The sequence below is a fragment of the Pteronotus mesoamericanus genome, unplaced genomic scaffold (assembly GCF_021234165.1).
Source record: "Pteronotus mesoamericanus isolate MK-2021 breed Mesoamerican mustached bat unplaced genomic scaffold, CSHL_Meso_final scaffold_705, whole genome shotgun sequence".
NCBI lineage: Eukaryota > Metazoa > Chordata > Mammalia > Chiroptera > Mormoopidae > Pteronotus > Pteronotus mesoamericanus.
In genome coordinates, this window is record NW_026555326.1 from 1,884,808 (window position 1) to 1,912,683 (window position 27,876).

The window sequence follows — 27,876 nt, forward strand, 5'->3', positions numbered from 1 at the left end:
CGCACTTTCCACTCCACACACGCTCACAAGTCCCCGAGCTGCTTCTGACTTTGAGAACCAAATGAAGCCTCATAGAGAAAAATATGTCCATTTTATTGAGCACAACACTGAGCATGAAGCTGGGGTGAGAGGTCAGGTGGCAAGAAAACTGGGGAGGAACAAGAATGATGCACCTGACTTTCAGGGAGAGAGAGGGGCGCAGAGGCAGGAATAGAGTCAACGCTGAAATGAAAAGAGTCGACTTCCAATTTTTACTGAATTGGGTGTGTGTGGAGGGCATCTGGCGAGGATACTAACTCTTTACAGTACTTAGTCGCGGATTTCTAGCTCTTTCACCTCGGAGGGTGTGGCACTGCCTTTGGACAGGGGCAGGGAGGGAGGAGGCTCAGAAGTGGGCCGGGGTAGGCTGGCGGGTACTCCCCATTGGCACAGTTGGGAGCTAATCCCGGAGTTAAGGATTCAAATTTTGAGAGCTCACAGGCAGATCACAGAGCTGCCTGTCATTCATGCGGATGGGCAGGTGGTGACATCGACGAGCAGCCCGTTTTGGCTGTGAGGACGGAGGCTTGGGAGGCAGGAGCGAGTGTGTGCTGAGCAGGAAGTCTGGGCCGATGCTCCTTATGGCTTTGCTCTGAAGGTGACACAGCCTGACCAGCCTGTTAAGCTTTTCAAGACAGACAACACAGACCTGGGCGAGAACTATCTACGCACGCTGCACAGACCACGGCACGTAGGGTGTGGGGTGCAGAGCAGGCAGGTCAGGGAGACCTAGGGCGTGTGGATGCTGCTCCTCCTGCCCGCAGCTTCGGTGAGACCCCTGCGCCTGGAGGCTCACGCCTGGGCCTTCGGTGAGGGTCTGTCCCAGGCGGCAGCAGTCGGCTGCCTCTGATCAGAAACTGCTCTTGCCAGGCCCTGCTCGGCCTGCTCCTTCCTCCTACTGCAGGTAGACCCCAGGTTCGGAAGGGCAGAGGCGAGTTGACCTTTTCTCCTGCAGAGGAAAGGGGTCCAGGGAGGGGTGAGGCTGCCGCCTCTGACACTCCTCGGGCCCCATTATTCAGACTCTGGAGCGGGGCTTTCCTTCCAGGGCAGAAGCTCCCCCACCAGGTTCCCACCCCAGCCCTCCTATCTCTAGTCCCCTCACCTGACGAAGGCACGGCCCCCAGGATCACATAATGAGACAGACTCCAGTCTGGCCCGCCCGGCAGTGGGAGCTGCCACTGGCTTTGACTGGCACCATGACCTCGGATTTGAAGTTCCTGGAAAGGAGATGAAGCAGCAGCATGCTATGACATATTTGAGGAAGGAAGAAGAGCCCAGTTTTCAGGCCTTCCTTTATGAGGTTCAGAAAGTACAAGCACTTGCAGAAAAGATACACAAGACAACCAAACCCCTTTTCTCTCCCTAAAAGACTGAGGCTCTGGGAACTCAAGACATCTACTGCTCACCCTTCGCATGTACCCAGTTTTCTGCAGGCACTTATAATTCCGTTGCTTCACTAAACTTTTACAATACCTCTGTGAGGCAGGCTGAGCAGCTAAATATAATTCAATGAACCCCTTTTACAGAGGAGCAAAACAGAGAATTGACCGATGGTTAACGGACACACAGCTAGTGGGTGGTAAGGACAGCATTTCCCTTGATCCCGGATCCAGAGCTCTTCCCACCCCCTGGCGCTGCCTCGAGTGGGAAAGATCCTTGGTTACTTTATTTGAGCTCCTTGCCTCCGTGTTTTCAGACCCAGGCTGAGCAGGGCCAGGACTCTGTCTTCGAGTGAAAATACGTACTGTTTTTTGTTGGCCTTTTTGAGGAGCGTGGGCTCAGAGCAGTAGCAGGACTTCCCTCTGCCTCCGATGCTCAGGCAGCTGGAGCAGCAGCCACAGGGCCCAACAGCCAGGGGCCCCTGCTGCATGGGCACCAGGCTGCTGCTGATGCGGAGGGAGCCATTGACCAGGCAGTTGAGGGACTTGCCGCCAGGGGCAATGGGCCGGGGGCCATGCTGGCAGGGCAGCCGAGTCAGGGCAGGGAGTGCCACCCTCTGGTCCAGGACAGGGGCCTCGGTGATGGTGATCTCAGGGGAGCTGGGTCTTGAAGCTTCTGAGGCTTGAGTGACAGGAGGCCTGTTCTCCACCTCCGGGCGAACGCCCGGACTGTGCAAGTTCATGTGCAGCTTCCTCATGTGGTGCACCACGGCTGCTGCATTGAAGGCTTGCTAAGGAGACACAGCGCCAGCCTTGGTCAGTCCCACTTTCTGAGGGTCACAGGGCTCAAGCTTTCCCTCTATCCTGTGGCCCTCGAAGCCCATGTGCCTACTTCTCATTACAGAGGGGGTCCAGGGAATGCCAGTGTCTGCTGGGAAGGCCCAAGGAAAGCCCCTCCATCATCCCCTGCCCCAGCCCAGCCTCCAGGGGCCCAGAACAGCCTGGCACCCCCGGGGGAGGACAACTTACCTTCCACTTGCTCTTGGCGAAGTTCTTCTGGATCTGAAGGCTGACCGAAGGGTAGATGTCCCGGTGGAGGGCTGTGTTTCCATTAATCCTGTGGAGGCAGAGGGGACACCTGGATAGTGGGTGGCTGTGGGACTCAGCCAGGATTTGGGCAGGGCACTGTGCAGGTAGAGCCGGGTTAAGCCAAACGGAGTGCCCAAGGACAAGGGAGGACACAGTAGGAAACGCTGGAATCAGAGCTCCTCTGTCCCCGTGGGAAGGTCATCGGGGGCCTATGCTTCGGCAAAACCAAAAACGTGCTCTAGAGCAGGATCAACAGACTCTGGTGAGTAGGCCAAATTTACCTATTGCCTGCTTTTGTGAAAAAGGTCTTCCTGGGACACAGGCATGCCCTCAGGTATGGGCGGCGGCTGCTTCCGTGCTACACAGGAAGATTGACTAGTTCCCACAGAGGCGGTATGGCCAGCAAAGTCGAGAATATTTACTACCTGGCTCTTTATAAAAAAACATTTACTGAGTGTCAGAGGGCACATGGGTTGTCATCCTCCTTTAGCTCAGAAATTTGCTCAGAACCCTGCTCAGAACCCACTTCTTCCTGGAAGCCTATTCGATGAGGCCACCCAGTATAGGCTACCCTTTGTCTTTCTCCCAGCCCCTCAGTCCCTCGTCTCTAAGTGTTCCTCAGACACTTGCCACGTGCACAGTCCTTGCTAGGTACGAAGGAACCCAGCGGAGTATCGCAGCAGACGGGGTCCTGACCCCTAGGGCTTACAGTGTAGGTGTGGAGGCTTGCTTCATGCCATGAACTAGAGTAATTCGTGGAAAGCTCTGTCATTGATAGTGAGAGATGGGGAGGCCTGCCTAGGCTGCCGGAGCCTAGGCTTTAGGTAAGGGCAGAGAATATTCTGGATCCTGAAGGATGCTACACACAAGGCAAGAGACAGGACATTCTAGGGGGTGAAAACGGTATAACCCGAGGTGTAATTGGAAAGCGTTTGGTGTATGGGGTAGGGGAAGGCAGGGGGAGAAGTATAGCTCTTAGGCATTTCTGGAACAGAGAAGGTGTGTTGGAAATCCTGGGAAATAAAGTTGGAAGTCAGGTCAGATTATGGAAAACCTGGAAAGGCAAAGGATTCTGGGCTTGCTATGGTGGGAAATAGGGAGCTATTGTAAAGTCTTGAGTAGGGGTGTAGCAAGGAAGAAGGAAGCGCTTCAAGACTTTACTTAACTAGTTTATGAATTGTGATTGTTCCCAGACCACGTCACATGGAACATGTTTTGACCCCAGAGGGAGTAAAATGATTCTCTTAAGAACAGGGCAGAGCTGCCTGTGTCTGGGAGCCTCCTGAGTAGCTAGTACTGAGTATTCTCTAGTGCTGATGACAGCGCCCAACTGCCTCTGCCTTCTGCACTTGACTAGGAGACCCAACTGCCACCCTGGGATCAGAACCCACTTAATTAAATGCTGTTTGCATCTCTAGCTGTGCCAGATGAACACTCCTATGCTCTGTGGATGCCACAACAGTAAACAGCTCAGGGCAAGCAGACTCCAGGGAAACGCACTGTGTAAACAGGTCAGCGTGATATTTGGGGAGCCATTGGTTTTGGGCTAGAGACTACCCCGTTCCTCACTCACCAGGGGTGCCTCAAGGCCTTCTCACAGGTGTACCGCTCACTTGGGTCCTTCTCCAGCAAGTGGCAAATAAAATCCTTGGCTAAGAGGAGCAAAGACACAGCAGCTTAGGACCAGATTTCATGACTGATGGAATTTCACTTCCGGGCTGGTGGGTGGCAGTGAATGCATCTTTTAGCTAATCTTCCAAAGAGGCAATTTTAAGAGTCTTAAAAAGAGGAAAAAAAAAATCCAAACCACCTAACAACAACCCACCATAAAGAACCAAAGACAGGCTCTACTCAGCCTCACCCACATACCACTGCACATATATCTCTCGTCACGAGGCACCAACGTGCCTGCAAGCCATGCGGGTGTGCACTTGCTCCATTCAGGGGCCTACACCCGCACGTGGGCACACATGTGAGTGCTGGCTTTTTCCAGCTCTGATCTCTACTTAACGGACCCAAGTGCGTGCAACGATTGCCTGTCATACACTGAGGCGTGGCATGGTCTCTGGCTTGGTGTGTAAAAGGCAAAACTTGGCCTTGGTTTTGCCACTCCTGCTGGATGACTCCACTCTGCCTGGCTCTACCCTGCTGGCCCCTTGTCTGAACTACCTCCCCTGCTTTTACCAGGCAGACTGAGGTTGTCTCTAAGGAAAACAAAAGCATGAACCTCAGATGTGGATAATTTATTTGGCCTCTGAACCAGGGGAAGATTTCTCTGCTTTCCTTGGCAGCCTGTTGTTTGTAAGACACCCCAGGGACTTCCAAGAGCCAGGACTGCCATCCTCTGTTAAGTGCTTCTCTCTGGGCAGCCTCCAACTCGAGCTTGTTATCTTGCCCTTCACACTCACTGGCCTTACCTGACTCAGAAATGTCGTCCCAGAATGGAGACTCGAACTCAAAGTAGCCCTCCTTGATCTTCTCAAAGAGCTTAGACTCGGTTTCTTCATAGAAAGGAGGATACCCACACAGCCTGCAGTGGAACAGGAAGGGCCGTGCTGCTGAACAACTGCTCCCCCCGCCCCCAGGCCAGCCCCTCCCTCTGCCCAGCCTCCCACTGTGTCCGCAGGCAAGCAGCAAGGGTCCCCACCAGCAGTATGACCAGGGTGTGGGTCTACCCCTGACCCACAAAGAGTGCAGGTTCCATCAGGTGTTAATACAGGAGCCAAAGCTTGGCTCCCGCAGCCTTGGAGGGCCTCTTCGAACACTATTCCCTGAACCCCTTGTCACCTCTTCCTGTACTTCTTCTGACTCTTAGATGATGTATAAAATATCTTTAAGAAGGCTGGTGGAAAGACCACTTGAGCATAACTTTCATGAGGGATTTTTTTGAAGGCTATTTTGTTCTTTATTATTTAGTACCTAAACCGGTGATTGGTTCAGAGTAGACAGTCAATGAATATTTGTTGAGTAAACAAGTGAATGAGAGTAGTTATTCAACATAAGCTGAGGAAATGGAGAACTGAATCCACACAAAGTGGTAAATAACAGACAGTAGGTTATTTTTCTAAGCGCAGAGTTTGCTATAGGGGAGGGGGTGTGGAAAGGAAGGGGTGACGAGCAGGTTTGGAAAGAAGAGCCGGAGAAAGTGTGGAGAGGGGCAATGACCAGGGTCACCCAGGCCATTGTTTCGTCTAAAATGGACAGCACCGGGAGAAAAATCTAAGATGTGAGCACTGTGCCCACTCGGCTTCCCAGCTTTGCTTGGCCTCTCCCTTTTCACTGCTCATTCCACAGAGTGGGACTCAACACATGCAGTAACTGGGGCTGGCAATGCAGGAAGACAAATTGCCATGTGGCTGAACAGCGGGTTCACACTGAGCTCTGTTTTTATAACTTGGTGGAGATCAGGACAGGTGGAGCTGTGTGCATGAGCGTGTGTGTGTGCAGGCATGCGTGCCTGTGTATATGTGTGGGCAGATGTGTACAGATGCATGTTTTGGAGGTGGATGCTGCTTGAGGAGCTGAGACAGGGGAGGGGAGAAGAAAGGGCGAGCAGGTTCTGAGATTTTCCAGGAACTGAGCCAATGACGTCTTCTACTCACAATATATAAGTGATGACGCCAATGGACCAGCAATCCACAGCCTTACTGTAAGGCTTCTGGGCCAGTACTTCCGGAGCTGCAAACCAAAGACAGAGTCAGGGCTGGGGAAAGGCAAGGGGGCCGTGGGGTGAGGCCTGAAGGTCAGGAAGAGGCTTAGAGGAGAGGACTTGTAGCAGCCCAGGGATGACGTTGCTTCTGTAAGCCCGAAAACTCCCCTAGAGCAGGGATTGTGTCTCTCCCATTAGACTAGAAAGCCCATGGCAGGGCCTCTGACTCCCTGATCAGACTGGAGCTTTCTAGAGCTTACCCATTGTCTCACCCATTGGACTGAGTGTTCTCAGAAGTCAGGCCCCATGTCTGCCCGCTGAGATGGGTGATCCCCAGGGCAGGGGCTCTGTGTCTCCCTTCAGATGAGGAAACCCGCAAGTTAGGGACTGTTTCTTCCCCACTAGACCAGGATCTCCATGACAGTGGAGACTGAGTCTTCCTTGTTAAGTGAGGAGCTCCCAGAGGGTAGGCTGTATTTGTGCCATCTGTCTCTGGTGGCTTTGCGGGCAGGGCTTAGTCTGCCCGGTAAGATCACAAACTCCGCCAGGGTATGAGCCGTGTCTTCCACTGACTGGGAGTTCTGGGGCAGTGAAGATCTGTCTTCAGTACTTATCACAGACACTGGGGTTTTGTGCCCAGTGGGACAAAATGCCTAATGGTAAGCGACCAACCTTTCTTTTGGGAAGAGAGCTGATTCCCTCTGCTGAGTGGGGATTCTACTTCCTATTTCCTAACCCCAACTTGGTGAGGACTGGCTAAGAGGGAAGGGACAGGAATGGGGGCTCTGAGTCTGGGCTTTCTCCCCTATGGATCTCAAGAATCATCTGGTACCTTGCCTACTCTTACTTTTGGGGGGTTCTGGAAGCCTCCTGTTTAGGCAGGGGCCCCACCTCTGCCAATTTCCTAGGGTATGTATTTGGGAGCCCACGTCTGGGTTCCTTAGATTCAAACTTAGCACTGGGTTGCCAGGATACCAACAATTGGTCGGGGTGAGGTTTCTTCTTGAGTGGGAGAAAAGAAAGGGAGCTAGTGGTCAACTGCTCAGCAGTCTAATGGTGCCTGGATTTGTGACCTTGTCTCTTCCCCTCATCTCCCTGGAAGGACAAAGGCAGGAAGTCTGTCTGTAAAAGTGAGAAGCAAAGTATAGGCCCAGGCTGTGGGAAGGGCTCAGGGGTAGACTGTCTTTAAGATGTAGGATATGGGAGCAGTAGGGGTACTTTCAGAGATCCGTGGATTGGCCAGCCCCAACCTCATAAGTGAATGCTCCACTTGGATCATCCTTGAAACTGAACCCTGTCTCCTCTCAACTGCAAGTAACATCCCACTCTGTCAATAACATCCATGTGGTCAAATGTAGCCAACTGGTCAACCTCCCTCCTGCTCCCAGACTCACCAACATAACCCGGGGTCCCACAGGCAGTGGACATGACACCACTCTGTTCCATCTTGGACAGACCAAAATCTGTGATCATGATCTTAGAATTCTCTTCAGGAGTGAGGTACAGCAGGTTTTCAGGCTGTGGGAGAAGAGAAATATCATGTAGTATATAGGATATAATCATCTGAAACGCCCACCTCTTTCTTCCCTTCGACATATAATTTCTTAGGAAGCTGCATCCTGGGCTCCTAACTTCAAGACCAGGCTCATCTCTCTTCCATCCTTCCCTCCTGTCTCCTATCTACACCCTCAACTCCTGTGCCCCAGCATTCCGTATTTTGCTTATGGCCTTGACTTTGCTCAGCTTCATAGGCTTTAATGTACTAATCTCTCCCTCCCCTCATTCCCAGCTACCCTAAAACTTTTTTTGAAGGAATTAACCCTTGGCTAACTGTCTCTGACCTCTCTAAAGTCTGGTACATGCCAGGTGCAATGTTGACCCTCAAAAAATGTAACTACGTGTTACATTTGAGTTTGACTGTGTCTAGATCCAAGAAACCTGTGGATTATCTTGGTATCCAAATAGGGTAAGGCCTAGTGAAAAGTTCTGGAAAAGGCTGAGGTACAAATTAACAATGATTGTTCATTCACCCAAGATTTATTCTATCTAAGGGCAGAAAGGGCCTTAGGAGGGAGCTAGTCCAGCCCTCTGATTTCACACAGTTCAGATGGCCATTACCCTGCAGCTTCCTAAAGGATCATTTCTCTATTCCCTGCCCCCCACCGCGCCCCCGAGTGAGGGCTCCCATCCTGGCACCTTTAAGTCTCGGTGGACGATGCCGTTCTCATGGAGGTACTTCACAGCCGACAAGACCTGCTGGATCACCAGGCTGGCGTCCTTCTCTGTGTACACACCCCGCTCCAGAATCCGGTCAAAGAGCTCCCCACCAGAAACACTGTGGGCACAGGGGCAAAGGCAGGAACCCAGGGTTTATTTCAGGTCAAAGGGCATGTGAATACGTTTCCTCTGTAGCCATGGGGACACCTCTGTGGCAGAATAAACAGGTGTGTGTGGATTATGGAGGGAGGACTATACACTCCCTTCTCGAAAGACCTCCTTTAGGTGGCTGGAATGATACCGCGAGGGAGTATTTTCTTTTTGGGCCAACCATTGACCTCTCCCTGGAAACATCCTTTAAAATGTAAAATGGCCCGGTTGGGGTTTCATAAGAAGCCAATAATCCCTTCCAGTGGACACATTGCTTATCTGCCTTCTTTCCTGGCCTAGGACACAGGAAGGAAGAAATGGTGAAAGGAGGAAGTGAAACTGAAGCCTGGCCAGGAGAAGGCATGCAAATGGGAATTCTGCTCTTATGTTGGGAATTCTTTCCTTGTTTTGGACGATTGGGCTCCCTAAAGGTGAAATTATGGGTCGGAGTGATAGTGGTAGTTTGAGGCTCATGTGGTATGGTTTCTGAGGATTTAGGGGAGCCTTAAGATCAAGCTGACCCCCACCTCTTCAATACCATCTACATCATTTTTGCCAAGAAGTTTTCTAGTAAGTCCTGGGGCACATCAGTGGCAGAGAACTCACTGTCTCCTAAGACAGATGGCTTTATAGTTTGTCACCTTAACATTTCCATCCGTATGAGGAAGTCTGACTCCCTATAATTTCTACTAGCAGACATCAATTCTACCATTGGACCAAAAATAACATTCTTCCTTATGAATCTTTTCAAGTATGTGCAAACGGTGAAGTGCTATTCTGAGGCCTTCTCTGGGATGAAAACCCCTGACTACTTCACCCACAAGCCAGGGGTTCCAGTTGCCTTTCCACTGTCCCATGGATGTGGACATGCACACGTGGCAGGACCATGTACTACCAAGGGAGCTGAAATTCTCATGTCAAAATGCATAACATCCTACTCCTTTTGGTTCTGTCCTGAAGCTCTGGGCTCTGCGATAGGAGCTGGAGGTCCATGAGAAAGATATTTTTTGTCCGCAACTATGAATTCCTGACTCAGACACTGGGTCCTAGTGCTGGTGCTCTGGGAGGCTAGGTGGTTCTTCAGTGACTTTGGAATCGGCCCATCTTCCTGCCTCCCCTTTGTCGCCTGAATGGCTGGGTGCTAACCCTGTTGAACTGGCTTCATTAAGGTGCCACATGGTCTCTGCTCACTTGTCAGTGGTGCTCTGGGCCCTCCCCCAACTTACTCCCTTGACTGCTTGCTACTGCTATTCACTGGGCTTCTGGCGAACCCAGCAGTTAATAGCATGCTGGGGCCAAAGTTAGCTCATTACAGTTTCTGAGGAAATAGCCTGTCAGTCAAAAACACTGTATCCAGCCATGCTGTGATTGCAAAGTGATGTGTGTGTATGTGAGTGCGCGTGTTTGTGTGTACTTTATAAATAGGGTGTCTCTTGAGCCCATGGCTGAGTCCTCTCGAGTACTGACCAACCCTATGGCAGTCACGCTCAGGCAGAACTCTTATTTGGATGTGAAAATGACAGGAAGACCTTTCTAATGAGGCAACGTTTCAGTCCTACACATGGACACACTCACAGTCACAGCCTGTGTTTAATTTTGGGTGACTCCCTTTTGAGAAACTCTTTCTTTATATTGAAATGAAATCTCTCTACATGTGGCTTCCACTCCCATAGTAATTTTACCCTGGAGCAAGAGTAAACTGTTTACTATCCAGTTTGATGGCTATGACTGGTCAAAATGGGCTCAAGCCATGGTGCCAGAGGAGAATTCTGGAGGTCCCTGCTGTGCCAGGCATTATCCTTTCCGTCATAGGGCTGTGGGGAGGTCCAGAAAGTGTGAGGGGAGGGGCTAGGGCAAGGGGGAGGATGGATGGGTTGGGGTCTTAGCTACTTGCTGGCTGATAGGAAATATTTTAACAACTGGTAAGGCTCTACTGGTATGGACCAACTCAATAATCAACCCTAGTTTTATCTCTCTGTCCACATAGAATGTGTCCATGCCTAGAGGCATATTGAGCCTAAAAGGACTCTTGGCATTTCAGATCCTCTTGAACTAATTCTTGATTTTTGTCTTTTAATCATCACCCTTCCCTCACCCCCAATCAGCTTCCTCTATGCCTCCATGGTTCCATGGGACATCTGTGGAGGAAGCCGATCACCTGCCACTTACAGCTGCATGACCAGGTAGTAGTGAGTGGTGCTCTCATAGATGTCCTCCAGGGTCACAATGTTCTCATGCTTGATCCTGGGGGAAAGCAAGAGTCATGGTGAAGGCATGTGGTTTAGGGTCGTCCAGACAAAGTATGCAGAACCAACCCAACTGAACTCTCATTTCTATTAGAGACTTTTGATGATAATATTTAGGGAGTCAGTGTCCCTTCCTAAAACATAGGCAGTCACAAAAAATCCCAGAGATAAGATTCCCAGAGTGGTGTTCAGTCCATAATTTTGAGTGGATCATCCTTCTTCAGGGAACAAATGTGTCAGTGTTACTTTAGGGAACTCTTCTAACTTTACCAAAAGAGAAAGTTAAAAGACCCAAGGAAGGCTGAGGGAACATTGACTACTAGGTTAGTCTACAACATCAGTATCTAGGTCTCTTTCAGAAACATTGCATGAAAAAAGGCATCCTCATGGGTAACCAAGCAGGAAATGTTGCAAAATTATTTTCTAAGACATTGTGAGAAGGCAGATGATCATTTTGGGGGGCATGTTGCATGGGATGCCTCAGATCAGTGATTCTCAATCAGGGGCTATTTTGTCCCTCAGGGAACATGGACATTTGGTGATAGCTAGAGAAATTTTTTGATTGTCTTGATTAGGGACGGGGGAGATGCTACAGTAGGCATTTAGTGGGTAGCGGTAGGGGTGCTGCTAAACATACTACAAGGCATAGGACAGCCCCCAATACAACAAAGAATTGTCTGGTCTAAAATGTCAACAGTGCTGAGGTCGAGAAACCCTGCTCTAGATGACCGTGCCTGGGATTACTCAGAGGATGAGGCAAGCAGAATAATTATATTAGCTGAGAGGCTTGGCCTTCCAATCCACAGCTCTGTACACGGCTGTCTAGGAGGAAAATTTCTAGGAAGTTTTACTTATGGTTGTGCAACACAGAGGCGAAGAACATAGATGTTAAGTCAGTTGGGTCTCAGTTCAGAACTAGCTCAGGCATTTAATTGGCTAACACTGCCTGGCTCACTCAAATCTTCTGAGCCCCACTTTCCTCGTCTCCGAAGTACATCTCTCTCATAGGGAAAAATCAGTGGTTAGTCTACACTAAAAGAGAAATGCATGTCAATGGCTCAGTATGTGCCTGGGGATTAGTAAACATGTAATTAATAGTAACTATCATCTTTAAGACATTTCTAAAAATATAGATCTCTTGCAGCAGTGACCTGATGGATTCAATCATACATATAAGTTGACAAAGCTAACATTAATTTGTTGGTGATTCATACACTGAATGAATGTTTGTTGAGCTGTTTATTTCTCTGCGCTGTTAGGGACTGACGATACAATGCAATGATAAGAAAGACCACCACAGTCCTTGCTTTCAGTGAGTCCAGAGTCTCTCTCTGCTTTCATTTCCCTGGAGCCCACATGTATATCTCCAGCATCCTACCAGACACCTTCATGTAGAGATATTCAATATTCAACATGCCCCAATCAATTTCTTCTTATTTCCTCCAAGCCTACACTTTCTTTTTGTTTTCTATCCCAAGCAGTGATATTATTATCTGCTTGATCACTCAATCTCAGTAATTTTTAATGATTTTCTCTTTTATACTCTTACCAAACAACCCCAAACCCAATCACTTCTTTCTCTAAAATGCCGCCTAAACCCAGTCTTCTTGCCAACATATGATCCTGCCACTACTTTGCTTGTATCCTCATCTCCTGCCTGGTTTATCAAGAAAGTCTCCCATCCCCTAGGCTAGCATTCTCCAATCCATTCTTCACCATGCTTAAGAGGGATGGCTCTACAACATAAATCTGATTACATGACTTCTTACTTAAAATCCTTTGCCCACAGAATAAAGGCAACAGTCTTTATTATTTTAGCCAAGATCTTTTATAATCAGGAGCCACCTGACCATTTTAGTTTCATCTCCTTTCCCTTGATATTGTTCACTCTAAGTTCAGAGGCTTCCAATACTAACTCTTCCCTAATATCCCTTGCACTGCCATGATTCTGCGTTAAAGCTTATGATATTCTTGGTCTGAATTCCCTTTCTACATTGCCCCTCCTGTCTCCACACACTTTAATATCTACTCATTAAAGTTTCTTCTTCTTTGAAAATCCATACTCATAACACACACACACACACACACACACACACACACACACACACACACACACACAGGCAAAATGAATCCCTGTCTCCTTCAAACTCTGCCTTCTGCTAGCGTGGTTCACATCTAATGGGAATAGAGTTTGTTATGAGTACCTCCATCTCTGCCCAGAAAATGTGAGCTCCTGAAGGTAAGGAATTTTGTTGGCTTCACCCTTGTGGTTCTGGTGCCTACTATACTTTTGGCACCAAAGGCGTTCCATAGAGTTTGTTGTACGAGACCTGCTATAAATAGTAGGATTTGTTAGTGTAGCATCCACCATGACACTTGGGGTGCTAATCCTACATTTGATTTGGAACAAATTGAGGTTAATTTCCAAGTCTTATGCCTCTTCCTTAATTATTGACTCTTCCTGGGGTTAGCCCTCAATTGATTTTTGTTCCTTTGAGATAATTACCCTTTGGTCTATGTGCGGAAACCAGTTTTGCTATCATTTGTTTCATTAGTCAATTCGCTGCCCAAAAAAAAAAAAAAAAAAAAATCAGCTAAGACAGCTGTCTGGCTAAACTTAGCTGATTAATCAAAGTGACCCATTAGTTCAAAGGGAGCAATGCCTTTTGATGTGAAAAACCCAGCCCCAGTCCTTCTCGAAGGTAATTTGTGAAGGCAATGTTGTGATCCCCCGCTTGTACTCCACCAACCCTAAGATCCACTCACTTTTTCAGCACAGCGATCTCATTCTCCAGGCTGCTGTCCCGGAAGGCCGGTGACTTCTTGATGCATTTCAGTGCAAAGAGCTTCCCAGTCATCCTTTGCTTTACCAGGAAAACTTCTGAAAAAGCTCCTCTGTGTAGAAGATGCCAGGAGATGAAAATTAGTACTGGCTGGCTAGAGAACATTGCTGGAGGCAAAACCTGGAGGTCAGTGAAGGAAGATGTGGCTAGTAATTAGTTTCCATCGTCATTGTGGGCACCTGATCACCTGACATGCCAATGTGTCCTTTTTTCATCCACTGTGTGAGAAAGAAAACATTCTACTACAGATTTAGGGACTAGGAGGTGCTATTTCCTGGATCTCTAGTTTGGGAGGGACTCCCAGACACTCCGCTTTGCTATGGAGAGATTTCTTCACTTGGCAAACCCATTAAGGAGAGGTCACTGCAGAGTCAATTTACTTTGCTTCTCCCAAAATGGCATAGTGTGGCACTCTAGAGTGGCAGCTGAAGGTCGCCCTGGGGACAGGGCTCAGACACAGTGAGAGAGAAAAGACTCCTGTATCCATTGTAGGTGGTGGTAATCACCCTGAACCAATGACCAGAGGTTGGGGACTGAATAGCCGCTCATTCAGTAGCATCTGCGAGAATGGAAGACAGAACCCGGCAGCTCTGGGCAGGCTTCTGAAGGCAGAGAGGATGGAACCCAATCAGAACGGCACTGGGCTGGTGGAGGATGCTGGAACCTGATTGCCCACGTTAGGACCTCAACTTTTTGGGTGACAAGTCACTTAACTTCTATATACCTGGTTTCTTTATCTGAAAAGTAGGAATATCAATGGTATCTGATTCATATGGTTGTTTGCAACATTAAATGAGTTAACAAAAGTGCTTAAAAGTATTCCTGACATCTATTAAATCACATGTGTTAATTATTATTATTATTTGAATGCCATTAGGGAGGACACCTGGTAGTAAAAAGGAGAAATAAAGTCTAAGTGAGGAAACAGCTGAGTCACCCTCTCACTGCCACATGGGTTCTAGAATGAATGAAGGCTCATTTGCAGTCAAGCTGGTGGAAGGACTTTAAGAATCTGCTTTAGAAAATACTTGGTGTTTCCTGTGTCTGAGTTTCCTGTTTCCCCCAGCTGCACTTGAAACTGAGTTAATTAGAGCCTTCAGAGCTTGTCTAGTCATTCTTCCGTACACTCATTCCTTTCATCAAGATTTATTGAGCACCTACTGAGTCTTAGACACTGGAGATAAAGACGTAAGTTTCAGCACTTAAGGTGCCTGTAGACTAGCGAAGAATGCAGGCAAATAAACAATTAATATTTAATTGGAAAAATGTTATCCAACATACAGTGAATGCTTGTTATGCTGAGAGAACCTATTTGTGTTAGGCACTGGGGATAGTTTTGGTTGAGCCTAGAATCTAGTGTGAGACACAGGCACGTAGAGATGAGCAGGAGGTGTTCTGAGACCACAAGAAATGCAGACTCAAGACCTGGCTTCTGCTGCGGCTGGGCAGGCTGTGCCTGTACAGTTCAGGCAGATGCTGTTCCCGTGGGAGCCACTGCATATTTCCGTACGATAATTATTACAGCATTTCCCCACAACCCACAGCAGACAGCAGGTTAGAGAAAAGGAAAATTTTCCTACTGTGTGCAAAGTGGCCCACCTTGGATTGCTGAGGAGGACATAGTTCATGGCTGTCTGATGTAAGAACACCCTGAGCTCAGTTTAAAGGAATGAATGAAAGTTTATTCAGTGGGAAGAAAACTTGAAAGTGATGTTTCAGGTGGGATTGGAGAAGAAGGAGGAGAAAAAGCATGGGAGCACCGAACGGCAGGTAGGGTGAGGCTCCACTTTCCTTAATCTACAAAACGAGGGAGTTGAGCCAAGTGCTCTCAATGATTCCTTCCCACTGTGACATTTCAACATCCACTTTTGAGTTCTTCTTTCACCCTTATCTTTACAACCACGCATGACTAATCCCCTGATTTCAAAGCTGACACCCACTCTGGGTCCTCTTGTGGAATGGGATCAAATTAAGGTCTTCCTGGGTGCAAGTTTACATCAAGGTGTATGTCACTGGCACGTGCTGTGGCAGTTTGAAATGATGTTACTGCCCTGCTTCCTCCGGCCGCTTTCTTCTGTGTGTGTGTGTGTGTGTGTGTGTGTGTGTGTGTGCGCGCGCGCGCGCGCGCACACACATACACACACACAAGGGGGGGGCGGACAGAGAGAGAGAGAAAGAGGAGGGGGGGAGAGAGAGTGTGTGGTGGCAGGGACAGAGGAGAGCAGTTAGGAGACTTAATTGTGCCATCTGTCAGGTTGGGGAGCAGAGAGATAGTTTTGAGCAGTCAAGGTTGTTCAGGTCAGAAGGCAAGACAGGAAGAGCCTTCAGAGCCAGGAGTAATTGCTTCAACTGAGCTCAGCTTGCATTTCCTGCTCTGAATAGCTCTCCACTCTTGCCGGGATCCTGGGTGGTGGAGTGAGGGCAGGGACCGAAAAGAAAAACCTCTTTTTGGGCAGTGAAAGGAAGAGGCCTGGAACTTAGGTGATACACCTCCTGCTGTGGACTAGCTTTGCCCAGTGTCCCTACAGCTGTCCTTGGGCCCTGGAATTGTGGGTGGTGTCTGGGCAGATTTAGCAAAAGCCTGTTCTCCCTGGGGGGTTGTTGCAGAGGACTGGGGAGAAGAGGCCTTGCCACGGGATTCTGGTGCATCCTGAACCACCGCTGCCCTCTCCTGCACCGCGACTGCACCTCCCCTGGGTGAGTCGTGGGGACTGAGGCCTGGGGCTGCCTGTCCCCGTCCTGGGCACCACAGACGGGCCTTCTCTTTAGCTTCTCCTCAGTCCTAACTGCTGCAACAGTGACCTGACCCTGTCCTGCCCTTTCGGTTTCCTCAAATCGGTGCGGGACTGGATACGTTAAAGCCACCAGAAGCAACTAAATATAGATTCCTGGCTGCTGGGTCCTAGCTTCCCAAATCCCAGTTTAGTAGATCTGGGGCCAGGAATCTATATTTTTAAAAAATTTATCTAGGCTAAAATAATAGGAAATTATTATTTTTCGAGTGTGAAAATGATATCACGGATACAGAAGAAAATGCCTTTATTCTTAGGAGATGCAGACAGAAGGGTTCAAGAGTGACGTGTGATGATGTTTGCAAAGTGTTTACAAATTTAGTGTGTGTCTGTAAAACAGATATAGTGAAACATTAACAACTGTTGAATCTAGGAGGTGGGTACGTTGGTGTTTACTGTACTAATATTTCACTGTTTCTTTACTTAAACATTTCACAGTTAACAGTTAGAGGGATAAGCTGCCCGAGTGGCTCTGGTGGTCCCCTGGGTTTAGAGGCTGCTGTGCAGATGTCACTGGGTTCCAGGACGGCAGCGTGTGCGTCTTCTGACAGTCCTACCGCACGGGTCTAAGCAGATGGCAAATAAGCTTCCATCAATCCAGGCTTCCTTCTCCCTCCTTCTCTTGATTTTTGGGCAAACCGTTTCTGATTCATGTGAGTCTTATTCCTCTCTCTTTTGCCAACACCCCCTCTCTAGCCACCCTCGTCTTGGCAAAGGCCCCTCATGGAGGGCCAGTGCTCTGATGACCAGCACGGCGACTGGGACCCTCCTGTGGCACAGAGCCCGACCCCTGCCTGGGCAGGGAGGGCCGGAGGCCTCCTCTCGGCCGAGCCAGCTCCCCCAGCCTACAGTGAGGCCGCTGCCTCCTAGTCAGGGCAGAGGGGCTACACGGAGCCTGAGCTGGCCAAAGGGAGAGCGGAGAGCGTGCTTAAATGGACAGCCCACTAACTGCCCCTCCCTTCCCCAGGCCCCTGGCCCAATTAGCTCCGACTAATTAGCTGACCAGCTGGGGTTCTGAGGCGAGGCATGGGGGCTGGCGGCCTGGAGGTGCTGCCAGCCTGCGTCAGAGGCTGTGCCCTCCAGGGGGAGAGGCAGGGCTAGGGGGAGAGGCAGGGCTAAGGGGAGCGTCAGCTCCAGACAAGCTGGCTCTGCTCTGCCAGCCGCGTAATCATTGTCAAGGGGCGGCAGAGACAGCCTGGAGGCTGGTGGGAGTTTGCGCTGCAGCGTCACTTTGTGTTTCCAGCATAACACTTAACCATGGAGCAGAGACCAAGGTGGGGTGGGGAGCGGACCCAAGTGTGTGTGTGACCCAGCAGCTCTCTGGGCCTCCAAAGCACGTTTTCTTCCATCTACAGTAGACAGTGGGGTTGGCCTTTCACTGCCCAGGGAAATGAAGAGGCTGGGTGAGGAGGCCCAGAAGAGTTCTAGGGTCACTGACTCTCCAGAAGTTCCAGAAAGTCTCTTTCTTCCGACCAGGAACTCACAAGATGTGGCAGATTCGGAAGTAGGTGGGGGCGGGGACGGTATGTCCCTGGGGGCAGGTCAGAAGGTAGAAGCTCCTGGACGGCCCGTTTTCCCTGAGGGTTCTGGTGTATTAAACTGCCCGCTGTTTTATCCCAAGGTACCTTCCTCTACTCTCCCCCACAAGGCCCCTACTCCACCTCCCTAGGTCCCTTGGAGCTGCTGAGATGATGTCCCAAGTTGTGGGTCTCTGCTGGCCTGGAACAACTCCTTTCCACCTGCCCCCAGAGGTGCCCCAGCCAGTCCCTCCTCCCTCAGCCCCGCACTCACGATCCCAGCACTTCCATGAAGATGAAGGTTTTCCGGATGTTGGTGGTCTGCTTCTTCCAGGAGCTGCAGTCCTCGCCTTCCTTTCGGCCCATCGCCTCCAGAGTTGAAGCTTCTGGGGTTGCTTTGTTGGGGGAAGGGAAGAAAGGGTCTGATAAGCTAACTTCTCATATACAATGAGATAAGTTGTAAAAAGAATTGAAACTGTATCCTTCATGGAACAATGAGAAGGATGAAGAACAAAACCTGGATATTTGGAAAAATAAGACTCTTCTTGGTTTATAAATTACAACAACATTATTGAGCATCTGCTACATGCCCATTGTGCTTACCACACACTCAAGTTTGCGGAGGAAACTCTACTTTGTACATACGCATTGAAGAGCAGTAACACATACATGTGTAGGTTAACATGGGATCATCATACACCGTGAGGGGACCTGGGCTGAGCTGAGGCATTTCCTATGCTACCAGCTGGAGCCCAAGGTGTTTATTCACACTGCTGAGTTGGCCCAGCTTCCTTTTCTATTATCGCAGCTCTGCCACCTCTCCCAATCCCCAACCATTCCTCCTCCCACCTTTTTTCCATCCATTACAGATTAAACAAATGGATGCTAGAAAAATGAGCATTGTGTTTCCTCTGTAACTCCCAACATTTAGCACAGAGCTGGGAAACTAGTTATTCATTAAAATCTGAACTGAATCGTCCTAATTTTTATATCAGAGTTCTGGAGGTACCACGTTCATTCAAGAGTTGACACCTGAATGTGCCAGGTGCTGGATATGTCCTGACGGACAGCACAGATGCTGCCGGCCCTCCCGAGGCTGGCAGGCTGAAGGGGCTGGCAGGCTGAAGGGGCTGGCAGGCTTGAGGAGACAGGCAATAGGCAAGTAAACTAATGTGCACAGTGACAAAGTGTGGGAAAACCAGGAAGAACAAAACCCAGGCTTGGAATAGGGACAGGCAGGGCAGGTCTTCCTTAGATGAAGGTCAGGGGAGGCCTCTCTGAGCAGGTCGCATTTCAGGTGAGATCCTAAGATTGTGGAGGCACCAGCCAAACATAGGGTGTGAGAAGGAGCATTTTGGCAGAAGGAATAAAATACAAAAGTCCATAGCGGGGTACAGAGCCTGAAGCAACTGGAGAGACAGTGTGGCTGGGGCAGAGCGAACTCCGCATGGCACGGCGTGGTGGGTAGGCAGGCATAGAACAGATCTTAGAAGGCCTTATAGACTCTCTTAGATGTTGGATTTTCGCCTTAATGAGACTGGGAGACATTGAAGAATTTTTAGCAAGAGAGTTAAATTAGACCATTGAACTGAGGTTCTAGCTCGCTCTAGTTGTTCTATGGAGAATGGAGGGGAGAGGACAGGAGTTAATCCACAGAGAAGGAAGGGGTCAGAAACCTATGAGGAAGATGATAGTGGCTTGGACCACGGCAATGAGGAAGGAGAGAGGTGGGCGGACCTGGGATATATTCTGGGGCCCAATATTCTACGATACTAGGTGATGTGTCTCTGGGGGCAGCAGGGGGTGGGGTGCGGTGCTGTGAGCGGACTCTAGGCTGATTCTCATGCTTCTGGTAGGAACATCTTGGGGTGATGGTGCCCTTTATGAGATCACGATTACTAGAGAGAAGCATGCTCTCAGGGTATGGTTGGGTGGCTTGGAAGGACTCTCTGTTCCTTTGGGTGCTGTTTTCTGGATACCCTAGTACAGCTGGACAGAGGGGCACTGAGTTTCTGGGTGGCTGAGACCCAGTTCTGCCAGCACTCTTCTCCCGCAACTTCTTGGACCTGACAGAGAAGGAGGAAAGTATGTCTAATGGCGATATGTCTTAGGCAATACACCTCCTTCTCCATTTAAACAAAATGCCAATATAACCCATGGGGTCTTCTAATAGCTTTAGAGCAGAGAAAGTTTGTGCCTCCACAGTTTAGCATTAGGTAAAGAACACACGTTTAGAGGTCAGCCTGAGTTTAAATCCTGCCTCCACTAGTTAGTAGTTAAATTACCTTAAGCAGGTTAATAACCTCTTTGAGTCCATTAACTCATCAGTAAAATGGGGACAAGGGCCATTCTGGTTACGGTGAAGAGTAAATAAAATTGTGTACACAGACTTAGCATATTGTGTCACACAAATTAAACAGTTGTAACAGAGAATATTTGGGGGATAGTAGGCTGATGCTTTTTCATTCCTGGCAATTCCTATCTGGAGGATTCATGTCATAAAATAGGTTCTATAGTACAGAAGGAAACCTCTTCTGCCGTGAAGACGCAACTGTGAAGCTTAGACCCTGGGAATAAGAACAATGTGACACAAATGAGGTCCTTCAGAGAGGACAGGCTTGGAAAGACCGACACCTTTGGTCTGGGTGGATCTCGGGAAGGAGATGAGGAGACAGAAGGCATAGTTGTCAAAAGCACACATCTTCGCTAACATCCATCCAGGAATGGATGGGTGGGCTTTCAGATCCCTGCTGGTGGAGGCCTGTACACCAAGGGGGAACTCGGGCTGCAGCCACATCTAAGAGGGCAGAATAATGATGGGGCAGGCCTAGAGGGAGAAACTGAATGAGATGGTGTCGCATGACCTGCAGAAGTTCCCCAGGGCCTGTGGGGGGCAGGAGCCAGCCTGCACCAGCTCATGCATGAGAGCTGGCTGTACATTTCTTCTTGGCTCCACGCTTACTGGCCTCATGTTTTTAGTGTGAAATTGGCCATAGTGGAAAACAGGCAAATACTACAGTCAGGAATTTCCTCTCTCCTCCCCCTACCCTCCAACAACCAGATGTTAAACATTTACCAGCTTCCCTCTGCCCATGGCCCTGATGAGGGGATATATTGCTGCTAGAGGGAATGTCACCTGGGGCCTGGATGGAGCGGTGGCTACAATCAAGGAGTCTCAGGTGGAAGCAAATAGCTGGAATCAGGGCCTTCAGTGGAGGGTGTCAGCATGACATTCCACAGGTCAGATGGGATCAGCCACAACTCAGAGGTCACTCACTACTCAGCTTCTGGTGAGATCCCAGACAACTGGAACGTGAGGTCCCTAGTAACTCTGATGTCCCCTCTCCCAAACTAAAACCAGGTCAAGTATCTTATGACATGAAACAACACCTTGAACTAGACCAGGAGGAGGAAAGGCCATCTCAAGGCTGTGTTTTCCTGAAAGACACTTTAGAAAGAGCTCAATGAGGCTCTTTATTAAACCTGAGATGTTACAATGGACAAGTTCAAACATCAAGTTTCCCATTTCCTTTGTTGCTGCTTGGCAGGGTGAAATTTTATAGGAAATAAAGAATCTACATTTTCTTTGCATATTTTAGCATAGTGTGCAAATTTGCAACCTGGCTATATAATTATGAAAAACACAGTTGATACAGCCGAGTGCAGATCTGGTGGCTTGTACTGGTGACATCGGGCTAATTTGTTAATTTGTTCCTTTTGGCAAGGTGGCAGCCCAGAGGGACCACAGGGCTGGCTAGAGGAGGACTCGCCCTGGACTTCAGCGGGCACAGGCTACAAGGTGGAGACAAATGAACCCTGACTGGCAGAGGCTGCTTAGAGAAAGATGAAGTATGACAGTAGAGGGCTATCTTTAGCCAGATACCATTCTGCAGAATTTTAGCCCCAAGTCTAGCAAGCTTCCACTTATCAGAGTGGTTGGCATCTAACTTTGGGCCAAAATGCTCTTTACCGTTAGACATACTGTAGATGAGAAGTCATGAAGAATGTGGGGCAAAGAGGTGGGCGTTGAAAGGAACCGAATCAACGGGTTCAGTGTGTGTGTGTCTCCTTCTTTGTCCATCTCCCCTTGCATAGAACAGGGTCGCAGACGCTGATTTTCCAGGTAAGGAGTCAATCAAAAACCTTCTTTCCAGCTCCCGCCTTTGGCTGGGTGTTCATCACTCCCCCTTGTGGAGCCCCATGGAATGACGGCCTGCTTGCTCTCCAGGAGGCATTGCCACCTCATTAGCGGATCTGTACTCACTGTTCCTTCTTTCCCATCTCTCTTAAATAGCTTAAAAACATAGTATTCTTAGCCTAAGCTAAGCTATAAGAAAACATCTTTCCCGCCCACCCCTCCTCCCATACACTCAATCTTAACAATTTAGTTTTATCTTCAGAGCTATGTGGAAATGTCCGGGGCCAGATCCGAACCCCTGCTTCATCCCCACCCCTGCTTGACCTCAAAGAAACCTCAAGGCCCTTTCAGAGGAAAACAAATTCTGCGAAGGTGGAAGCTTCCATATTGCTCTCATTTGTTTCCAAAGTACTCCCCACCTCTCTCTGTTTCTGGCAATAATTTCTATTGGGCTTTAAAGATCCACAACAGCCACAGTAGACTCCTCTGAGATTTAGAGCTGATTTCCCACGTGTTGCTCAGGAGATGTCATGGATGCTGGCGTTTGGGGCTAGTTCGGGCTCCTCGCTCCTCAGCAGGGCCAGACACTCAACGATGTTCTGCAAAATGGCTCCTGGTAAAGGAAATGACCTGATTGCTTGGGACTGTCCTTGAGTTGTGAAGGTAACATTCCTTCATTCAACATGCATGTATTGAGTACCTCCTGTATACCCACTGGACTAAATACAGGCATTTTTATGATATGGGGCTACCCTGCAAAGTGCCTACAGTCAAGCTGGAAAGGCTAAGCAGAGGCATATAAATAAATACCTAAGGACAGACCAGTTGATGGGAGTTGGCAAATGAATGAGCACATTTGGTGAGGGTCAAAATGGGTCAGAGGTCAACTGTGGGCTGATTGCTTATGTGTGAGTTTCCCTTACCAGAAAGTGAGTGCTTAAAAGTCAGGGGCCATGGTCCCTCACCTTGGGATCTCTAATGCCCAGTACTGAGCCTGGGCATACAAGGGCCCAGCCGGTGTTTGTTCAACGAATGAATGAGAAGGGCAGCCCTGCGGGGTGGGAGGGAGGCCTGAGCAGGGATTGCTGTGCCAGGGAGTTGGACTTAAGATGAGAACTGATGGGTGTGTGTGTGGAGAGGGGAATGCAGTCTTGATGTTGCTCTAGAGAGGAACAGCAGCTAGAAGCCCTGCACCCTGGGAAGAGCAGGCAGTGGGACCTCCTCTTTACCAGCAGAGAGGGCAAAATTGGCTTGCTTTCTTTGCCATCATCGTTACTTCTGGGACAGAAAATGCAGGGACTGAGGTGGGGTCGGGGTCCAGTTCTTGGTCTGCAGAACTTCCCTGGGACACTGAAGAGGCCTCCTCTGACCATTCTATCTAGAGTCACCTCCCCTACCCCTCGAAGTTACTCTATAATGTGAGCCTGAGCCATCTTCCATAACACACCTGGCAATCTGAAATTCCCTGCTTGTTTGTTTGAGGTCATATCCTCACTAGAGAGCGACTTCATAAGGACAAAGACCTGGCCCATCTCCTTGTCTCCCTTGGGCCTAGCTCAGCGCCAGGTTCCAGCTAGTGCTCAGCTGTATGTTTTGGATGGCCTTCTGATCTCTGGGGGGAAACTTTCACAGCTGGGAGGAGACTACAGAGGGAAAAGTTCTTCCTGAAGGGCAGGACACACAGCCTTGGAGTGGGCACTGCCTCTGAGTGCAGCCATTTCTGAGCTTCTGGGAACATCCCTGTGCATCCAGCCTGGCTACTTAATGAGGCGCCGCTGAGAGACTTTAGGCTGAGAGCCTGGGAGGCATGTGCTCCTCACATGTGTCTTCCATGGGTCATCCTTGTCCTTCTCTCTTTCCCAGGCTCTGTTTGCTCACAGCAGCAGCACTGGCCCCAGATGGAACTATGAGGCAGATGAAATTTATCTTCAGTGGCCTCCTCCTCCTCATCACCATACCCTGAAGGTGCCAGGCCACCTCATGACCCCACACTGCCCTGGACCCTCCATGTAACCTCCTTACCAAGTTTCCTATTTTGAGTCACAGCCACTTAGGACTCGGCTCTGAGGTGCTTGTTAAATCAATCAGCTGGGCTAATTGCCTAAGAGTGCCACCCCTCCTGACAAGATGACCCAGAGACTTGGGAGCGCCAGGTTTTCATCCCTAGGCATTCGATTTAATGCAATGCAATGCAATGCAACGCAACACGTTTTCCAAAGCCTCCATGGAGTTCCTAAACCGGATACTAACAAACCAGAGAGAGGGGATAGGGAAGGAGAAAATCTTTAAGTAGCACCTCTGCAGCCTTCAACCCACAGGTAATGGCTCTCAACTCCACCGGCAGGAAGAGCCAGCCTGCCTTTGCCTGAGCTGTCACTTGCAGCACAGTGAGCAGGCTTCAGAGCCTTCCGAGGGACCATGTGTGGGTGGCTTTTACTCATCTCAGAGGAGTCAGGCCATCCTAAGACTGCTTTGTGCCTCCACGGCCTTCCATTTCTTTGGAGTGTGACTCAGAGAGGCCTGTGGGCCTTGGGAAGGAGGTTATCCGTTGGGTCATCTGTCATAAGAACGTGCCATCTGTCTCCAGGCCAGGGCATGGGAGTCATGGCAGTGCACAAATATCCTGGATATAAAGGGGCTGAAAGGCTAAAGCTGGGATGTTTTCTTCCCCGGGCCCCCCCATTCTCTGGAGTTGGGCCCATGCTAGACTTTTCCATAGTGCTCTGGATTGAGAGGCACATGAGAAAAAACTCAAGTTCTGACTCCAGCCTTGGCTTGGCACGGAGGAGCCGTGCGGCCTCAGGCAGGTCACTGTCTGTCTCTGGTTTCCACCGCTCTTCTTGGTGATAAAAGGAGATTAGACTAGACTAAGTTTCTCTGAAGTTTGTTTTTTGGAATATTAGTTCTAGGAGGTTCTGAACCAAGTGGACTTGCTGTCTCTTCAGCAGGTGTCTTTAATGATCCACAACAGCATATTAAAGAGTCTGTGGACTATTAGAGACACTGGCTTAATGCTACATAGCCTTGGCATCCCCCAAATTTATTAGACTGTGAAACTCTCTCCTTTTGTAACACCTACGAGCATCCAGGGGAATCTAGGATGTCTCGGAGCTTACTTTGGGAAATAGGGACGAGGCCCTCTCTCATGTTCTGGGATTCTTCACTTGTTTGAGCAATACATGAATTTTCCAGCAGCCTCTGCTGTCACTCAGAGGCCTGCCCTCTGCTCGGAGCCACGGGCATGTGGCTGGGTCTGTGTGTGCTGTCAGAACCAGCTTCCAATTCCCGGGCTGCAACCCCAGCTGGCCAAGGACCCGGGCCCTGACCCTAAAGCCCCCTGGCAGTTCTGGCCGGACAGAACTTCTGAGGAGCGTGGACTCCGCCCCCAGCCCTTCCCCTGGGCCCCCATCTCAAAGGCCAACTCTGCTCGCCAGTTTCTGCTCATAAAATCACCGAGGAAGGACGTTTCTCAGTTGCCTCCTGCCGTTTATTTCAGGCTCAAATCCATATTTAAGTTTAACCAGACTCCTCCTGCTGCAGTGATGAGCCAGATTTCACGTATCGCTGAAGCTTGATTGTGCGTCTCTCATCTAGGAAATGAGAAACGTTCTCTAGGGCTGCATTTGGTTTCTGAGAGGCCAGGGGGTGCTACTTATTCTTAGTGTGCTTCTAACCACAGGGGGCCTCAGTTTCCTCACCTGCTGAATGGGAATAATGACCTCTCTCTATTTCTCAGCATCTCTGTGGGTGTTCAATACATCAGTAGGCATAAAAGCAGTCTGCATCCACTAAGGCGCTATGCAGTGGGCCCACACCACAGGCACATGAATTAAACACCATGCACCAGGGAGAGAAGGAGGGAAACAAATAACAGTTTACATAGGGGTGAGCGCAGGACAGCTGTGAATCTCTTATTCCCTCAGCCAGTCTCCCACACGCCTCTCACAGTGTGAGCATCTCTTCTCACTATGATTCTGAAGTGTATAAAGCTATATAAATTCTCATACATCATGGCCCTGATTGATAATGCAAACCAACTACTTCCTCTGGTACGCAACCAAGAAAACACAGATCTCTTGCCACACTATAGGAAACACTGCTGGTGTTGCGTTTTTCACGGCCAACACATTCATCTACACCCAGGCCCCTTTCTAAGGAGTTTTCAAGGGTAACAGTTTTGACTGGGTGTCTGCCACACGCTGCCTTTGAGCTGAACTCCCACTCCCAAGCAAGAGGTGCCTCCTCTGAGCAGATGTGGGGCTGATTACTACGAACGAACGGCCCCAGCCAGGCGTTCTACTGCGCATCCCCTCCGGAAGGTGGGAAGAGCGGTCTCCACCTGGGGAGCGGGCGCCGAAGGCAGAGCGGGCTGAACTCCGCACGGCTGGGGCAAGAGGCTCGGCGTTACCAGCCTTCCCGCCTAGGGCTCCGGGTTTAACAACCACCACAGCCCCTGCAGCCGGCTGGCCCCGCCGACCCGAGTTCGTTGTGGCAGCCGCCCAGCCCCAACCCCACCCCCCTGCCCCTGACCGCGGCGGCGCGCCCGCAGTTGTAGCGCGGGCGCGCCGCCCCGCAGACTCCGCCGCTCCTCCTCTCTCTCCCATTCATCCTGCAACTCATTCACTCCGCGGCTCCGGCAGGCTGCGGCGGGCCCCATCCCTCGCAGGCAGCAGGCACTCCGTGTGGCGATTTATTTATGGCCGAGCGCGTGCGTGAACGCGGGCGGGGGAGCGCGGGAGGCACTCTCCGCTTAGAGGGGCTCTTTTCAGTCCCCGCCAGAATCGCCCCAGGCCCGCCCGCCTGCACTGGCGGCCTGGGTGGGGCACTGTGCTAGGCACTTCGCCGGACTGATCTTCTTGAACGCCTCACTGCCGCCTTCCAAGGCAGGTATCATTAACCCCATTTTATAGATGGGATCCTGAGGGGTAGACACGTTAAGCAAAATGCCCCAAATCAAGCAGATGGCAAATGACACCCCGTCAGAGGCCAGCAGCAGCCTCCTAGTCCCCCTACCATGCAACCTGTTGCCTCTCCCGGTTGGGTTTCGCTCAGCCCGCCCTCATCCCTAGGACGCTTTCCTGCAATCCCAACATCTGACTGCTCTCCTCTTCTCACGCGTCGTCCCCGTCGCCCCCGCCGCCCCCGCCACCCCCCGCCCCGCCCCCGCAAATGCATGGCTTGGATGATCTAGAAAAGGCTGCATCCCGAACACTCAGATTTCTCAGCACTGAGGCTGAGGCCTGACACATCTATTGCCTGAGCCTCCTCCTGACCCAGCCCAAACCTTTTCCCACACTAACCTGGGGCTTCTTTCCCAAAGTTTGCCTCCTCTTTCTAAAGAGCGCTCTCTTAATACCACTCCCCCTCCCCACCCACACACCGGAGCTATCTGCAGTAGCATGGAAAGGTCACTGATTATGTCAGAAGATTTGGGTTCAAACGCTACTGTCATCAAGTGGATACTGCCAGTATGCAGCTTTGCAACGGCAGGCAAACCATTTAACCTTCCTGAGTCTCAGTGGTCCCATCTGTACTAAAGGAGACACACTACTTGCTTCACCAGCCAGACGGACCTGTCCTAAAGATGATTAAGAAAAAGCACATCATCTACTGTGAAGTGTGGTCCCCATATCCAGTATTACTAAGCACTTTGTGCTCTGGCCTATTGGGTCTCATCTTTGGCCCCGGTTAAACTTGGGTCAGCAGGACTGCCAGGGGCCAGGCTCTGTCTCCAGCCTCTGGTCTGGAAAAGGTCATCTCCTTACCCAAGACGGAACCTGCTTGACTCTCTTGACACTCCTCAGCGATTTTCCTCAT

The 27,876-nt window shown here is 50.0% G+C and overlaps 1 protein-coding gene across 1 annotated transcript; it reads right to left on the reverse strand.

Moving 5' to 3' along the window:
- Positions 1 to 174: 174 nt before the first annotated feature.
- Positions 175 to 27,876, reverse strand: CAMK1G (calcium/calmodulin dependent protein kinase IG). The gene is made up of 13 exons (XM_054563393.1): positions 27,825 to 27,876; positions 18,196 to 18,316; positions 13,536 to 13,664; positions 10,693 to 10,767; positions 8,353 to 8,491; positions 7,551 to 7,674; positions 6,110 to 6,185; positions 4,925 to 5,037; positions 4,081 to 4,159; positions 2,448 to 2,535; positions 1,785 to 2,209; positions 1,142 to 1,256; positions 175 to 988 (listed from the first exon to the last, which is right to left on the reverse strand). The coding sequence occupies exons 1-12, from the start codon at positions 27,874 to 27,876 to the stop codon at positions 1,166 to 1,168; spliced, it is 1,512 nt and encodes a 503-aa protein (XP_054419368.1). The 3' UTR covers positions 175 to 988; positions 1,142 to 1,165.

Bases quoted from the DNA above. Each gene is read 5' to 3' on its own strand.
- CAMK1G (XM_054563393.1), bottom strand. From the start codon at position 27,876: ATGAGGAAAATCGCTGAGGAGTGTCAAGAGAGTCAAGCAGGTTCCGTC. The intron at 10,768-13,535 runs GTGAGTGGATCT...GCTTTCCCCCAG, and splicing joins GAGATCGCTGTGCTGAAAAA to GATCAAGCATGAGAACATTG. The intron at 6,186-7,550 runs GTGAGTCTGGGA...TTTGGTTTGCAG, and splicing joins TGGGACCCCGGGTTATGTTG to CTCCGGAAGTACTGGCCCAG.